The 16,872-nt window shown below is 41.4% G+C and overlaps 1 protein-coding gene across 3 annotated transcripts in view; it reads right to left on the bottom strand.

Annotated features, from left to right (window-relative positions):
• Nucleotides 1-16,872, bottom strand: part of LOC125453462 (rho guanine nucleotide exchange factor 17-like) — a 457,467-nt gene that overhangs the window by 160,844 nt on the left and 279,751 nt on the right. For all 3 annotated transcript variants that reach the window (XM_048533100.2, XM_048533099.2, XM_048533101.2), the window contains exon 3: nt 10,723-10,905. In XM_048533100.2, coding sequence (XP_048389057.1) covers nt 10,723-10,905 — 183 coding nt within the window. The remainder of the gene's footprint in view (nt 1-10,722; nt 10,906-16,872) is intronic.

Below are 16,872 nucleotides of genomic sequence, written 5' to 3'. Positions count from 1 at the left end.
AGAATCTCCGGAGTGGACGAAATGGAAATATCTTCTCTATTTAAGAAAGGGTGCTCTTGGGTCTAATGAATCCACTGTGGAAATTATCAGAAATCTAGATCACACTAGTCTGACCCAGGGTTGCCAGGTTGCAGGTGCAAAGTGTTGTTTCAACTGAGTCTATCATGCTCAACCCTCCGATGGAAAGGACCTGAGCCGGTGTTTTCTGACAGGCCCACTTACATTACCTGTGGACACTAGTTCAGTTCATTACATGATGTCCCCGAAATGTGTTTGTAAATGGTGAGCAGTAGGCGGTCTCCACACAATGCCCAAGCAAATACTTATTCCTTGAGTCAATATTGTCAAAAGTGTCAAAGTGACCGACTCACTGTTGATTCTGGGATCGTGCTTTGTGCACAATGGCTGCCATATTATTGAAATGACTACACATCAAATGTGCTTCATGAGTTAAAAAGTAGTCTTGACGTCAGGAAGGGCGCCATGGAGGGTGCTACGTAAATCCAAGTCTTTTATTTTGGCCTTTCAAGGTGCAGCATATAAACATACACATTCGGAGCAAGATAGATCTCTCGGCCTGTCAAGCTTGTTCTGCCATTCAGTCAGATCATTGCTGATCAGCTTACTTCACATTCTAGCCTACCCTGATAACCTTCAACACCCTTGCTTATCGAGAATCCATCTACTTCTGCCTTAAAAATATACTCAAAGAATCTACTCCCACTACCTTTTGAGGAAATGAGTTCAAAATGTTCACAACCCTCTATGAGAGAAAGATGAGAGAAAAATTCTCTTGGAGAATTTGTTCCTTTGAAAATGAAAGATAAGGTTGGCAAGATTCGGACGACAAGAGAAATTGTGAGATTAGTCGAAAAGAAAAAGGAGGCATACATAAGGTTGAGGAAACTAAAGACAGAAGCCTCAAAGAATATGAAGATTGCTGGAAAGAATTTGAACAAGGAGATAGGAGGGCTAAAAGGGGCCATGAAATGTCTTTGGCAAACAAAATTAAGGAAAATCCTGAAGTGTTTTATACATGTGCAAGGAGCAACAGGGTACCTAGGGAAAGGACAGACCTACTCAGTGACAATGGAGGGAATTTATGCCTGGAGCTGAAGGAAGTGGGTGAGGTCCTTAATAAATACGTTACAATCGGTATTCACAAAGGAGCAGGACACAGTGGATGGTGAGTCTTGGGAGAGGTACGTTGATGTTCTAGGTCATGTCACTATATTAAAAAAAAAGGTGTTTGGTGTTTTGATAAGCATTAAGCCAAACAAGTCCTGAGAGCCTGATAGGATCTATCCAAGAATACTGAGGGACGTAAGGGAGAAAATTTCTGGGATAGAAAGTAGCAGTGGAGGTGTGATTTTCTGACTAGAGGTCTGTGACTAGTGGTGTTCCCACAGGGATTAGAGCTGGGACCCCTGTCGTTTGTAATATATAAATGATTTGGAGGAGAATGTAGTTGGCCTGATTTGTAACTTTGTGAATGACACAAAGATTTAAGCTGCGGATAGTGAGGATGATTGCCAGTGGATACAGCAGAATATGGATAGATTGGAGACAAGGGTGGAGAAAAGGCAGAAGGAATTTAATCCAGACTAATGCAAGGAGATGCATTTTGGAAGTTCTAATACAGGAGGGAAGTACACAGTAAATTGCTGAATCCTGAGAATCATTAACATACAGAGGGATTGTACTGGTACACAGTTCCCTGAAAGTGGCAGCACAAGTGGATAAAGTAGTCAAGAAGGCACATGGCATGCTTACCTTCACTGGTCGGGAAAGAGAGTATAAAAATTGGCAAATCACACTGCCGCTGCGTAGAATTTTAGTTAGGCCACATTTGGAATATTGCATTTAGTTCTGGTCACCACACTACTAGAAAGAAGTGTAGGCTTTGGAGAGGGTACAGAAAAAAAAAGGGTTACCAGAACGTTGTATCAGAGATAATGGGAACTGCAGATGCTGGAGAATCTAAGATAACAAAGTGTGAAGCTGGATGAACACAGCAGGCCAAGCAGCATCTCAGGAGCACAGGTCTTGGCCCGAAACGTCAGCTTTTGTGCTCCTGAGATGCTGCTTGGCCTGCTGTGTTCATCCAGCCCCACACTTTGTTTATCTTGTTTACCAGAACACTGCTTGGTTTGAAGAGCATTAGCTACGAGGAGAGATTAGATTTCACTTGAACATCAAAGGATGGGGGTCAGTATGATAGAAGTTTACAAAATTTTGAGAGGCACGGACAGAATAGACAGTCAGTCTTTTTCCCAGGGTAGAAATGTCAATTACTAGGGGTCATAGGTTTAAGGTAAAATAGGGTAAAATTAAAGGAGATATGAGAGGGAGGTTTTTCTTTACACAGCGGGTGATAAGCGCTTGGAATGCACGGCTACAGAAGATGGTAGAAACAGATACAATGGCAATGTTTAACAAGCATCTTGACAGGTACATGAATAGGCGAGGAATACAGGGATACAGACTGTGTAGAGACAGTAAGTTTTTTCAGTTTAGAAAGGCATCATGTGTCAGTGCAGACTCGGTGGGCCGAATGGTCTTTTCCTGTGCTGTACTGCTTTTTGTTCAAATCACTTTGGACACTTCTAATTCTAAGTTCTCCCACAAAATTAAACATTCTGTTGCCTGGCAACATTCAACTCATTGTGCATTTCTTTCATGAAGATTGGTGGGGCCTGCCTTAATGCTGCAAAAATTGGGAGCTGGTACACTCGTCATACTCTCCTATGACTGAAACTAGATCCAAGGATGTTCCACATACACAATTCTTCTTGTTAAGTTGAACATAAGAACTCAGAGCAGGAGCAGGAATTCAGCCTGCTCCGCCATTCGATATGGTCACGGCTGATCTCATCTTGGCCCGAACTCTATTTTCCTGGACATTCCTCATATCCAATTAACTCAAATAATTACAAACAATTAAAAAGCTGTCCATCTCCTTAAATGTATTTAATGAAATGTCATTCACAGCACTCTAGGATAGTGAATTCCACATTGACTTTGGAAGTACAGTTAATTCACAAAGCAACTGATTTCATAATTAATTGTAACCATTTCTTTGCCTCTGCCAACAGAAGCCACAGACTTATTTCTGAAGATGGTAAATTCCCCATGATCAATGCCTACTGAAGCCCAATCTTTTGATCTATGCTGGTTCCCATCATTAGCAATGCAATTGCACCCGAATTTTATGAAAATATGGATTAGGGACGGCACGGTGGCTCAGCGGTTAGCACTGCTGCCTCACAGCACCTCGGACCTGGGTTGGATTTCACCCTCGGGTGACTGTCTGTGTGTAGTTTACACATTCTCCCCGTGTCTGCGTGGGTTTCCTCCAGGTGCTCCGGGTTCCTCCCACAGTCCAAAAATGAGCAGGCTAGGTGGATTGGCCATGCTAAATTGCCCACAGTGTTCAGGAATGCATAGATTAGGTGGGTTGTAGGGATGGGTCTGGGTGGGATGTTCTGAGGGTCAGTGTGGACTTGTTGGGCCCATGGGCCTGTTTCCACACTGTAGGGATTCTATGATTCTATGACTCTGATTTGCCTTTTGCATCAGCCAAAACAGAGCTGAGGAGATCTACCTGCCTACATATTTTTTTCTTTCACCTTGTTGTGGTCCCTGGTCCTGCTGTTATTAAATAATGATGGATCTTGCTCTGGGAACAGTCACAATGTTTCCAACTGTAGCACCTCCTCTTCAGTTTAACTTTGATATTGTGGGAATGTTTGGATGCTGCCAAATTATACTGCCACAAAATGAAGCCAGTTGAATTCCAGTGATGAGAGAGCAATTCTTCACACTTGCTAACCACTAGGTACAGGAGATTTATACCTGTACTATGGCAGATATCTGTTAGTCCCTCGTGATACTGCATAATCTCATATGGAGAAAAAAAGTCATAAGGTATCAACGAAAGTACATATACTTGATTTAAAAACAAAATCCACATGGTACATGCTGTAAATCAAAAACAAAACTAGAAATTGCTGGAAAAGCTCTGCAATGCAGAAGCAGCATCTGTAGCCAGAAAGCAGAGTTAATGTTTTGTGTTCAGTCACCATTCTTCAGAACTTGTTTCTAAAAAAAAAACTTAAAAACTGCCTAAGCTGGAAATCAGAGACAAAAATCAGAAATTGCTGGAGGACTGAAAAAGGGTTGCTGGACCTGAAATGTTAACTCTGCTTTCTCTCCGCAAATGCTGTCAAATTTCTGATTTTGGTAGTCATACTTGTTTCTGCTCTTCTTCTAAAATCAGAGTCATTGGATGAGACAGGATGGATGGAGGCTGATCAGCCCATTGTACCTGTTACAGCTACATGTGCAGACTTCCAGATTATACTTCAAACTGGTGCTGAATACCCTTCAGTATCTCCATGAGGTGTCTACACTTTAGATTCGGAGGATGATTAGACCATGTTCACTTAATATTACGATTTCAATCAGGAGTAGAGATGTTATTGAATATTTTGGCTAAAATTTGTGGGTGGTGATGAATTTAAGGTGCTTGTTATTGTCCTGGAAGAAAGCTGCCCACAGTAGTCTAGTTATCACTGTGGCATATTCCTCCCCAATCCCATTGACGGTTTAAATCTGATGCTATGTCAAAGGGATGCCTTGGCATACAATATTCAGACATAACAAGCTAAAGAGTTAACAGCAATATTATGTTTCTAATTTTGAATTTCATTTGAACTTTCGGATAGCAAAATAAATGATTACAACTGGGTTAGGAGAGAAGTAAAAGAAAGATAAGCAAATTTTAAAAACAAATGGAATTCAAATTTGGAAGTCATGGGTTTTTGCAGGCTGAATTTGAGCACTGCATTGTGTAGATCATCTCTGCAGGGCTGTCCCATCAGTCTACTCTCAATTAACAGTAAAGTGATGGAAGGTGTCATCAGTAATGCTATCAAGGAATACTGGCTCAGCAATATCTGCTCAATGATGCCCAGTTTGGGTTCTGCCAGGGTCGCTCAACTCCTGACCTCATTGCAGCCTTGGTTCATACATGGACTGATTGAAGAGAAATATCTTCACTCAGTGAACTGAGAGTCTTTGGATTTTGTCACTCCAAAGGCATTTGTGTGTCCACACAATGAACTTAGTCAACACAGGTCAACTGATTCTTGGGCACAAAGGAAACCAAGAGATATGAGGAAGATTTTCAGTCTTACAAGTGAGTCAAAGGTCATGGGAAGCAGGCAGCAAAGTGAAGCAAGGGTCACAAACAGGATCTTACAGAAAGGTAGAGGAGGCTAAAGGGGCCAACTGGTCACTCCCATTTCCTAAGCTCTTATTAAGGGCAGGAAAGTGAAGTTGATGGAGAGATATGGCCATGATATTGTTGAATAATGGAGCAATCTACCAGATCATACTTCAAACAAGTGATGAATGCCCTTCAGTATCTCCACAAGGTGCCGACACTTCAGTTTCGAAGGACGATTGTACCGTGTTCACTTTATATTACAATTTCAATCTGGAATGGAGAGCTCATTGAATATTTTGGCTAACTTTGCAGGCAATGATAAATTCAGTGGCACAGCCTACTCCTGTCACTATTTCGTTTGGTCTTATACAATGTTGAAATGTTGAACAATTGGGATTTTAATGACTAAGAGTTCAGGTTCTGTCCACAGATTTTCAATCTTTTTAATGATGTTGTTAACTGTATTTCTCTCTCTGCAAATATCATCCATTTGCAAAGTATTTCCAACAGTTTCTGATTTTATTCCCAGAATCCAAAGTTTTTTCACTTTGGAAGCCAAAGTGTGTCTTCTGGATTGAACATAGCTGTTGGCAATAACATACCAGCTTTACCCAATTGCAGACACATACCACAGATATTTCACTTCCTTGCATAAATTTATCTAGGACAAGAGAGTTGTATTTAGTGAGCTAATTGAATTCTTACCACAACACACAAACCCACATTTTTCCTGGCATTTTCTGTTCCCAATCCCATATATTACTGGGATAGCAGACAGGTGAGTTACTGTCATTGCTGTATTGAGCAGGTTGTCAGGGCAGCTCAGTAATTAGGCCTGCCTTTGATTATTTCCTCCTCCCTGTAGAGAAATGGCACGTGCCTGCTAATCATTTTACCAAGGAGATAGGTCTCAGGTTAAGGTATCAGCCGTGTATGGGGTCCTGGGCACTGACTCAGAGTTTACCTTATTCTAGTACCATGCACTGATGCTCTAAGATACTGGCTGATACTCCAGGAGGGGCACCACATCTGCCATTCCAGTTCTATTGGCAAAAGGGTCACCTATATAGTTGATCTATATGTAAAAAAGTGAGGTTTGCTCATCTGTTAGAAAATGCAGATGTCTGCAGGCTGTCAGATATAGCTTCTATCCAGCATTCTTCCAGATGAAGAACAAACTAGCCTAAGGATGTCTTAAAGCAATTTACAGCCAATTAAGTGCTTGAAAATGCTGTAAAAGTAGGAAGCATGGCAGTCAATTTGAGTGTTGTTCGTCTGGAACGCAGCAATAGTGGAACAGATAAATATGGTCTTCAAGATATGGTTTATAAAATGGCCTGGCAGAACTAATGCTGCAACAATAGTTCCCTTCCCAATAAACCATAGAGTAGTCGAACATGAAAGAACATTGCAGGAAAGACTCAAAGTATAAAAATCTAATGAACAATAAATGCCACAGATCAAGATGTGGATTCAATTAGCAAATCTTGATATCCTAGCCCTCAAGCAAAAGAATGAAAGTGTTTCAAATTGAGTTTGCTGCCGTGCAGCTTCTGCCTGTTTCAAATTGTGGTGTTGGTACCAACAGTAGTCTCAAATATGGGGATAGCATTCTAAAGGAATTGATGCAGACCTGCTGCCTTGACAGATACATTTTCACCCATAGCTGCAGAGTTGGTCTTGCAGTAGATAAATTAATTCACTCTTAAGGCAGAGATGCTTCATATCAGCAATGAAAATTTGCAATTACTAGACTGCAAAGCTTTCACAGGCATTCTAACCTTCAGAAATAATAACGCAAACTGAATTTTATTGCTGAAAGCAAAAGAAATGTTAATCAGAATGTGCAACCAAGCCCTCATTAGAGCCAAAGCTGTACAGCTCTTCCCAGTTTACAGTAATATGAAACCACTTGGTGGGAAAAGGACGAAGTTTTCACAAATATAACTACCTATTTTTCAATCTTACCATTGCTTTCCTCTCCCATCCTTTTAGCCCTGATCTCTTAATGACATTTGCGATTAAACTGCCAATGTGAAGCAATCACACTGGAGTACAACCACTGCTGGAATGAGATTTTACATTGGCATTTTTCAGTACTGCTGCAAAAAAGACACATTTTATTGAAGCTCTTTGGCTTGGATTTATCAGGACAATTTGCAAGAAATACAACCGTAAGCAGAAAAGAACATTCATACTGTATGAGAGGAAAGTGCTGATTGTTTGACAAGTGGACACTGATTGTTAGAAAAGTTGCTACACACATTGCAAAAGTTAGGTGGTGACATGACAGACCACAGCCAAGCTTTGTTAAATTTTAAACCAGGATGGCTGACTGACTGATTGGTTCATTTTTCAGGGCAATGCCATGACCAAAGTTATCGCCTATTGATTGACTTGAAATAGGTGCAGTGCATGTACAGGGTCCTCCTGTCTGCAAAGAACAGAGCCCTGAGTATTAAATGTGTAACATGTGCACGTGTGCCACGCTGTCAACTTGACTGACAATCATTTGTATTCTTCTCTTGATTGTCCTGAGTGCAAGGTGAAAAACTTCAAAAAAAGTATCAAGTTCTGAACCAACAGATAGCTACATGGATTGTTCATTATAAAAATGGACCACAAGACACAGGAGCAGAATTAAGCCATTCAATCATGGCTGATAGTTTTCTCAATCTCTTTCTCCTGGTTTCCCCACACATCCATTGATCCTTAACTATCTATCTCTGTTTTAAAGGCACTCAATTATTTGGCCTCCTGTTGCAACAGGTCTCAAAGATTCACCACCCTCTGGCTGAAGAAATTCCTCCTCATCTCAGTTTTAATAAGTCATTCCTTCACTAGGCTGTGTCCTTAGGTCCTAGTCTCTCACATTAATAGAAACATCTTCTCTGCATCCATTCCATCTAGCCCTCTCGGTGTTCATTTAAATCAGATCCACCCCACTCATCCTTCTAAACTCTATCGAGTACAGATCCAGAGTCCTCAAACACTCCTCATATGACAAGCCCTTCATTCTTAGAAACATTCTTCCAAACCTCCATTGGACCCCCACCAACAGCAGCATATCTTTCCTTAGATATGAGACCCAAAATTGCTCACAATATTCCAAATGCAATCTGACCACAGCCATATACAACCTCAGCAGTACATTTCCGCTCTTGAGGTCTAGTTCCCTTAAACAAATGCTAACATTGCATTTACCTTCCTAACTGTCAATTAGTCAATTCTCTATCTATCCATACAGGGCGTGACTGCCTCCGGGAACACAGCATCCAGATAACTCCTCCCCCTCCCTGATGTGTCACAGTGTTCAAAGCTCAGACTCCAGCTCATCAACTATGAACCACAGTTCCTCAAGCAACCAACGCTGCTACAGATGCGGTTTCTCTGTACCCATTTTATGCAGGTATAACACATTACCTGGCTCTGCAACTCCAAATTATTTAATTATTTTTAAAAATCTGTTTTTAAATTTCCTCCTCATCTTTAGGTTTTTAGTCTGTCAAGTATTTCTCCAATTTACCCCTAATCTGAAAGCAACTCAGAATAGGTATTCAAATTAATGGTTATGAACCAACAAATGAATGTATTTCTTTTCCTGTGATGCCCCTCTGTTTTATTCACTGTTTCTGATCCCCGAGTCTCCTCCTCTGCTGGCTCCTGTCTCACTCTCTGGGCTCCCAGGAGAGTGTGTAGGCCTCAAGCCTTGGCCCCGAATTTTATTTCCTGCTCACTCTCAGGGTCCTTTTCTGCTCTCTCCTCTTTTCCAACAGGCACCAAATCCCCTAAGACCTGGCTTGGACATTAAAGAACAGAAGTACTCACCAATGAGGGAAAAGGAAAGTACTATTACCTCCTCCTTCTTTCACTTAACTTCATGTTTCAATAAACTCCAGTTACACTCTCATGCAATAAAGCAGCACTCCAGTGCAGACAAGACAGCATTGGAGGAGCATGGGCATAGGATTTATAATGGGAATAAGTGTAATACATCTAAATGTATGACTTTAAAATGGGTACTGAACTACAGTTACATGCCTAAATCCAATGTCTCCTGCCTTCCAACACTACTTCACCTGAAGATTTATCTCCCCAGGATTCTGACTGGTGATATTGGTGAATAACAGTCACAAAACCCCATTTTCATCAATGTCAGCTGTAGCTCCACCTGCTCTGCACCAGTCATGGTTAACTATGTGTTTGACAGCCCAAAAGAGTTTCACAGGAGATTCTTCCTTCGCAGTATTTGAAGTGATTCTGAAAGACTTGCCTTTATCAAAGGAACACATGAAAAGAACAACTGTGATCCAAGCCAGGTAAATCTATATTAAGGGCATTCATCTTTATTTTGTAAAATGGAAGAAATATGCCTAAAAAATAAATAACCTTTCACATTTTCTGAATGAAGAAAAAGAGCAAAGGAAGCTTGCATCTTATTCTGAATATCTTCAGCATTTTCGGTTATTTTTCCTGCTCTATGACTCTCAATGAAGATCATTCTCTTCGCTATTCTTCCACATTTATTCTCCCTGGTCAGGTCAGGAGGTTAGGAGCACCTTTCTTGGCAAAATGTTTTTTGCAATACATAAAAACAGACATATTTAATCTAACATGTCAAAGACCATTAATATAACACTTGAACAACTTGAACCCCATAAATCACATTTATTGATCCAGTCACGTAAACGTTGAGGTTTTCTTGTAGCTTCTAACACTTGCAAATCTATTTCCCAGTATGCTGATCTTCAACATTTTTTTCAGTAGTAACAGCCTTTTAAGGATAAAATATTATGTTAGAAAAATAGTCTGGTCAAGAATACATCAAACTCTGCAGAAAAATTGATAAACTGCTCAAGCCTTCAAAGAATATCAACCTTCTTTGCAGAAGATAGGGGTACAAGATAAATCATTAGTTAACTATTTGTCCCTTAGGATCAATTTTGTTCATTTAGTGCTTCTGTTAAGCCCTTTTATTGCATTTAAGACTATCGAAATGCAAATTGTTGTACTACAACTTTCAAATTTACAAACAATCTAAAATGTATTCAGGGCTAACTCTTTGTAAAACATGTTGAATCCTGGTCTCCTTTGTTGAAATGTGCACACCAGTGTATATCCCACTGCATTATGTAACACACTGGAATGTGTCTCAGCCAGTAAGAAACACAGATTCCTGCCTTGTGTCAATAGGGTAACAGTCAAGTTGACCCTTTCATTGAAATATACTCACTGGGTCTTCACAGGAGCAAAGTACTTTGATCAAATGCTCTGCACGTGTAACATGTCTTGCTCTCTAAGACTGCCCTACAATCAGCTGCAGGTTATTTCAGACTTGTTAAATGAAGGAGAAACAGCTGTAGGAATAAATAAACTGTGTCCAAGTTCCTTCCAACCCCCTGCATCCCCACTGCCGCCCCCCCCAACACCCTTCTAGCTTAGTAAAAATCAGTTATTTACTTGAAAGCTATGTTGTTTTGTACAGTACTCACTGTTTCAATCATCAGGTCTCCCACTTTCTGTTTCTCATGCCAGTTCTGGACACACTGATGAGCTTGCTCCAGAAACTTCTCATGGTGCTCCAGGATTTCCGGAATCTGGAAAAACATATCATCTACGAGGGCCAGGTCACAGATACAGGAATTCTCCGGCTGCTTCAGAGGCCTCATGTATCCCTGTCAAAGACAAATATCACACCAACTATTCAATGGCAGTAAAGGTGACCAGCAAATCAGCTATCATTATGCTCTGAAATTCCACAGAAACACATTCCTTTCCTTTTTCATTAAATGGTTGATGTCAGACAGTTTTCAACAGCATCAATATTGTGGCATTGTTCATTAACAGTGGAACATGCATCCAATTCCAAATCTCACTTGAAATCCTGCTGCCTATTCCACGTCATGCTGTTTCTAAGTTTCGTGGCACATACACAGTGTCAAAAGTTAGCTGAAGTTGTGGCAGGAAAACAACAAGATTCCCATCTCTTGGAAGATGAGCCAATTGTCATATCCCAACTCTGCTCCCTCCATGATGAGCTAACCCAGTGCAAACTGGGAATCTAGCTAAGGCCCTCAAGCACTTTTGTCCGCTAATACTGAAACACTTTCTCATCCACCAACTTTCAGAAAACTTGGGAATGTATTGAATGTATGTCCACCAATGACAGAGTGATTCAATTCAGGGACGCGCAAGCTTCTGCAGTTGGAGTTATAACAAGATCTCATGAAACTGGAGGGTTGCAGGAGATTGGAAAAGCTTTTCATTTATTCGGTTTTGATTTGATTGTGTAATGTGGGCATCACTGGCTGGACCAGTGATTATTCCCTGTCTCTAGTTGCCCTTGATAAGGTGGTGATGAGCTGCCTCCTTGAACCATGGAGAGATCATGGATGAAAAATTTGAAATCAAGACATTGGTAACTGGGAAACCAAAGCATCTTCTGGCATGATGGGTGCAACATGATATATGTGCAGAGCAGTTTTTGATAAGCTCAAGTTCGCAAACGCTTGCTTCCACTTTGCACACCTGTGCTGGGAGTACAAGATCACTGGTTCAGCTTAGGGAATAGATGGTCCATTATAAAGGCAAAATCCTGTGGATGCTGGAAATCTGGAACATACAGAAAATGCTGGAGAAACTCAGTAGGTCTGATAGCAACTGCGGAAAGAGAAACAGAATTAACTTTTCAATACTAGTATGACTCTTCTTCAGAACTGTTCCAAGGACAGAACTGCCAACACTGAACAATGTGGTTTGCAATCCACATTATTTCTTTTTTGGCTCAGGATTCAGGGAATTCTTCTGCTTTCCATGTGGTTAAAGTTTCAGTAGCCAGCTGTATTGGCTGCCTAAACCCCTATCCAGAGCAGAAGGAGTGGGAGGATCAGAGTTAAGATGAAAGATTAAATCCTGAGCCCAAACATTCACACCATGTGTGGCCCACTGAGGTTTAAAAATGACTGACCCAGAAACTTGAGAAAGACAGGACATAAGAAAAAATAACTTTAACTGCTAACACTTCTTAGTAGCGATACTGACCAGCTGCGAGTTACTGGCTAGTAATCCTATCAAAAGCTGCAGGATATATTATTCGCTAGTATCAAAGCTGGATGTATTTTTACCGAAAAAGACATCATTGGCCGAATGTCTCTAAAAGCTGTGCTATTTATTTACTTGTAACAAATAAACCACCTTGGACATTTGTCACAGCAAGTCATTGGACATACTTATCCATTGTAACATTTCAGTGGCAAGCAAGTTGGAAGACTTACAGGAAATGCTTGACAACATGGGCCATAATTTGCTAAAAGACCCCATCTGACAGAATCTGCCATTACTTAGACTGGACCCTGCACATTTATGAACTTTCTGCACGCGCCCCCCCCCCCCCCCCCCCCCCCAACCCTGACCCCACTCTTGATGGTGCATTTGATGGTGCTGGAGGAATTAATCAACCAACAGACTTCTCCACCGCAACTAGGTGCGTGGTGGGAAGGCCAGTGGTAAGTTAACCTGGCCCATTACCAACTGGGGCACTTAAATGAGGATGTTATGACCTCTTAAGAGACTCATCCCACTGCTGCCTGCATTGACAGTTAGAGATGGTTGTCTTGTAGAGAGTTTTGACAAGGAAAGCCTGGGATATGTTTGATCACAGGCTCCTGGGGAAGAGATTTCTTCTTTCAAAGGCACTCAGTTTCCAATTGAGGTACCCAGCAATGGGGAGAGAGGTTACCTATTGGAAGCCTCCACCTGCCCTTGTTGCTGACCCTCTCTTCCGGCCATCACTCATCACATCCTTTTCGACTCAAGGTCACAGGGAAGTGTGGTGCTGACCTTCTCTGAACAGTTTCCAACATAATTTCGACATCTCTTATACAAGGAGACCGACTACCTAGTGAATGTACAGAAATCTGCTAGAAGGTAACCAGGTGTAACTTTCCCAGTCTGAGGAAGGAGCTATGGAGTGGAGATGGGATGAATATTCATTGGGCCTTTGGTATTTGGAAGTTCTGTTTGTACTAAACAACTGCTTTCGGTGCTGCTCTAATACATTGGAACTCTGGGAACTTTCTTATTGACAACATAAGACTCTGAAACATGGAAGCAGGAATAGGCCACAGGATCCTGAACCCGTTCCAACATTTATTAACCTTCTATAATGGAGTCTTCGAGATGGGATTGTCAATAACAGAATTTGAACCTATGCCCCCAGATTATTAGCATTGGGATTACTTGTTCAGCCACATTACCACTATGTCATTGTCTGCTCTGGACAATGCAGTGTAATCTGACAAGGTGGGACTGTAATAAACGACAACAGTGAGAAAAATGCTATCGAAAAATGTGAGAAGGAGAGGTGAGAGATGTGGAGTGGCTGGACTATAGTAGAAACATGGGACAGAATCTGAATCTATGGAAGCAGGTATGGGGTAAGATTGTCAGAACATCTCCCATTCACTGTCTACTGCCATGATACATACCATTAATAGTTGTAAATCTGGAGGTGGAAAAGGGAGAGAAACTTGGCAAAATAATAAACATAACTGAAGTGGTATTAAGTAAACTATGGTCGGGCAAACTTCCAAGTCCAGATGGGCTTTGTCCTAGTGTCTTAAAAGAGATTGCTAGTGAGTTGGTGGAGGTACCTCAGTGGGCAGCACGGTGGCTCAGTGGTTAGCCCTGCTGCCTCACAGCACCAGAGACCCAGGTTCAATTCCACCCTCAGGTAACTCTCTGTGTGGAGTTTGCACATCCTCCCTGTGTCTGTGTGGGTTTCCTCCAGGTGCTCCAGTTTTCTCCCACAGTCCAAAGATGTGCGGGCGAGGTGAATTGGCCATGCTAAGTTGCCCACAATGTTTAGGGATGCGTAGATTAGGTGGGTTATAGGGGGGTGGGTCTGGATGGGATGCCCTGAGGTTCGGTGTGGACTTGTTGGGTCAAAGGACCTGTTTCCACACTGTAGTGATTTAAAAAAAAAGATTTTAGGGCAGCACAGTGGCTCAGTGGTTAGCACTGCATCCTCTCAGTGCCAGGGACCTAGGTTCGAGCCCGGGTTAGATTCCAGCCTCAGGCGACTGTCTGTGTGGAGGTTGTACATTCTTCCTGTGTCTGTGTGGGTTTCCTCAGGGTGCTCCGGTTTCCCCCCACAGTCCAAAGATGTGCTGGCTAGGTGGATGGGCCATGCTAAATTGCCCGTAGTGTTCAGGGGCGTGTGGGTTGTAGGGGGATGGGTCTGGGTGGCATGCTCCAAGGGTCAGTGTGGGCTTGTTGGGCTGAAGGGCCTGTTTCCACACTGTAGGGATTCTATGATTCTATGAGGTGCTGTGCTGTGGATGCCAACTTTACACAATTGCTATCAATGATGTCGATGAGGGGAGTGAAAGCATAGTAGCTAACTTTATACATGATTTCAAGGTAAATAGGAGACTATGTGGTGAAGAAGACATAAGGAAGTTACAACAAACAGGAAGAACACCTAAAGAGGTTGCAGGTAAATGTAGGCTGAGTGAGTAAGCAAAAATCCACCAGATGGAGTGTAATTGAGAAAATATGAAGTTGTTCACTTTGGCAGTAAGATAGCCTGTAAAATTCAGAGGTGCAGAAAGATTTAGGTGTTGTGGCACATAAGTCACGAAATATTAGTTTCCACTACAGCGCATAATCAAGAAGGCTAATACGATGCTATCTTTAAGATGAGAGGAATTGAACACAAAAGGAAAATGTTACGCTTCAGTGAGACAGGACATTGGTGAGATCATATTGTCATTTGGTCTGTTTGTTTAAAGAAAGATGTAAATGCCATTTTTGCACTTTGGAAATTGAAAGGCATTTAATTAGATAAGTTTGGTATAAAAATTTGGCAACAGCAATATTGACCAAGAGGCCATAGGATTGTCCTTAAATCTCATCAGGTTCATTACTGTCCTGAAGGGAAAGAAATCTGCAGTTTCTTGCCTGGTCTGGCCTAAATGTAACTCCAGACCCACAGAAATAAAGTATACTCTTTACAGCCTTTTGATAGCCCTACCAAGGCATTCACTCAATTTTTAAAAACATAACTCACGCTACCCTCTCTCAGATAAAACCAAGAAGTAAGTTGTGAAAGGATACAAATATACTCAAAGGGATAAAGGATAGGAGACAAAGATCTAGCAAGTGATGTATAATGTGAGAAGATGTGAAATTGTCCATTCTCGCATAAAGAATGAAAGGGAAGCAGATTGTCTAAAAGGTGAGAGATTGCACAGCTCTGAGATGCATAGGGATCTTGGAGTCTCAGTGCATGAATTGGCAGGCTAGTCGCAGGTACAGCAAGCAATGAGGAAAGTTAAAGCAAGATAATAAAATGTGAGGCTGGATGAACACAGCAGGCCAAGCAGCATCTCAGGAGCACAAAAGCTGACGTTTCGGGCCTAGACCCCTCATCAGATGAAGGGTCTAGGCCCGAAACGTCAGCTTTTGTGCTCCTGAGATGCTGCTTGGCCTGCTGTGTTCATCCAGCCTCACATTTTATTATCTTGGAATCTCCAGCATCTGCAGTTCCCATTATCTCAGGAAAGTTAAAGCATGTTGTTTGTTGGATACAAAAGAATGGAAGTTATGCTTCAGTTATGTAGGGCTCAGAGATTACATTGAAGGTTCTAGGAACTCTTTCTTCAGCTGGTTTCTCTGCCTGAGACACCTGAAAAAAAAACCTAAACCAAACTGCAAATTAAACTCACTGTTATTTTAACTACAGAGTGAATGCAAGTTCTCTAAACTCAGCTTCCAACTGTCCTGTCAAATTTTTCACTAAAGAGTTAATACTTAGATCCTTGCCAAAACATGTACTGACTGACTTCTAGATTTCCCTGTTTCTGTATGTCCTGCATCCCTGCCAATAGGCAACAACACAATTTTCTTTTACCTTCTTTTAATGCACTAACGACTACGCAGCTCCTCACTTCTAGGGTTGTAAAGCTTTCCAAAAATGCGTGTATACAAAAAGAGACTCCAGACTTTAAACATCAAGCCCAGGAAACTAACTCTGAAAAAATGAGTCTCCCCCTCCTAACATGCAAAATGCAAAATAGAAATTAAACTTGAAGTTTTACATTGTTCTTCACACTTCATGGAAACAGGATCAACATGTGGAACAAAGTTCTAGAGAGGGCAGCGGAGACAAAAAAAAAGCAGTAATTGTCTAAGAAACAATTAGAAGTTACAATCATTAATTGGACCTGTAACATTAACTGTTTTCTCTCTGCAGATGCTGCCACAACTGCTGAGTTTCTCCAGGAATTACTGTTTTTGTTGGCTTCCACAGTTATTTATTTATACATTGTTTCATTTTGCCATCAATCTTTTTCAAAATGTGATTCATATTCATATTATGAAACGGTAATGAGCTGGGATTCACTTTGTATGAGAAGGCTGCCAATGTCGATGATCAATGATTTCAGAAGGAAATGGGAATGGTAGGGAAATAGCTGGAGCTGCAACAGGTGGATGAGACTGACTGAATAGCTCGACAGGAAGCCAGCTTAGACTTGATAAGTTACATGTTCTCCTTCTGTGCCATAATAATTTTCCACTGACTGTATGAATTGGTCTCCATGATGGTTCAGTCAAAATTATGTCTATTATGCAATGAATCA

Source organism: Stegostoma tigrinum, chromosome 6 (genome assembly GCF_030684315.1).
Source record: "Stegostoma tigrinum isolate sSteTig4 chromosome 6, sSteTig4.hap1, whole genome shotgun sequence".
Classification (NCBI taxonomy): Eukaryota; Metazoa; Chordata; class Chondrichthyes; order Orectolobiformes; family Stegostomatidae; genus Stegostoma; species Stegostoma tigrinum.
The sequence above is the reverse complement of the archived record's forward strand: the minus strand, read 5'-3'. Positions and strand labels throughout refer to the sequence as shown.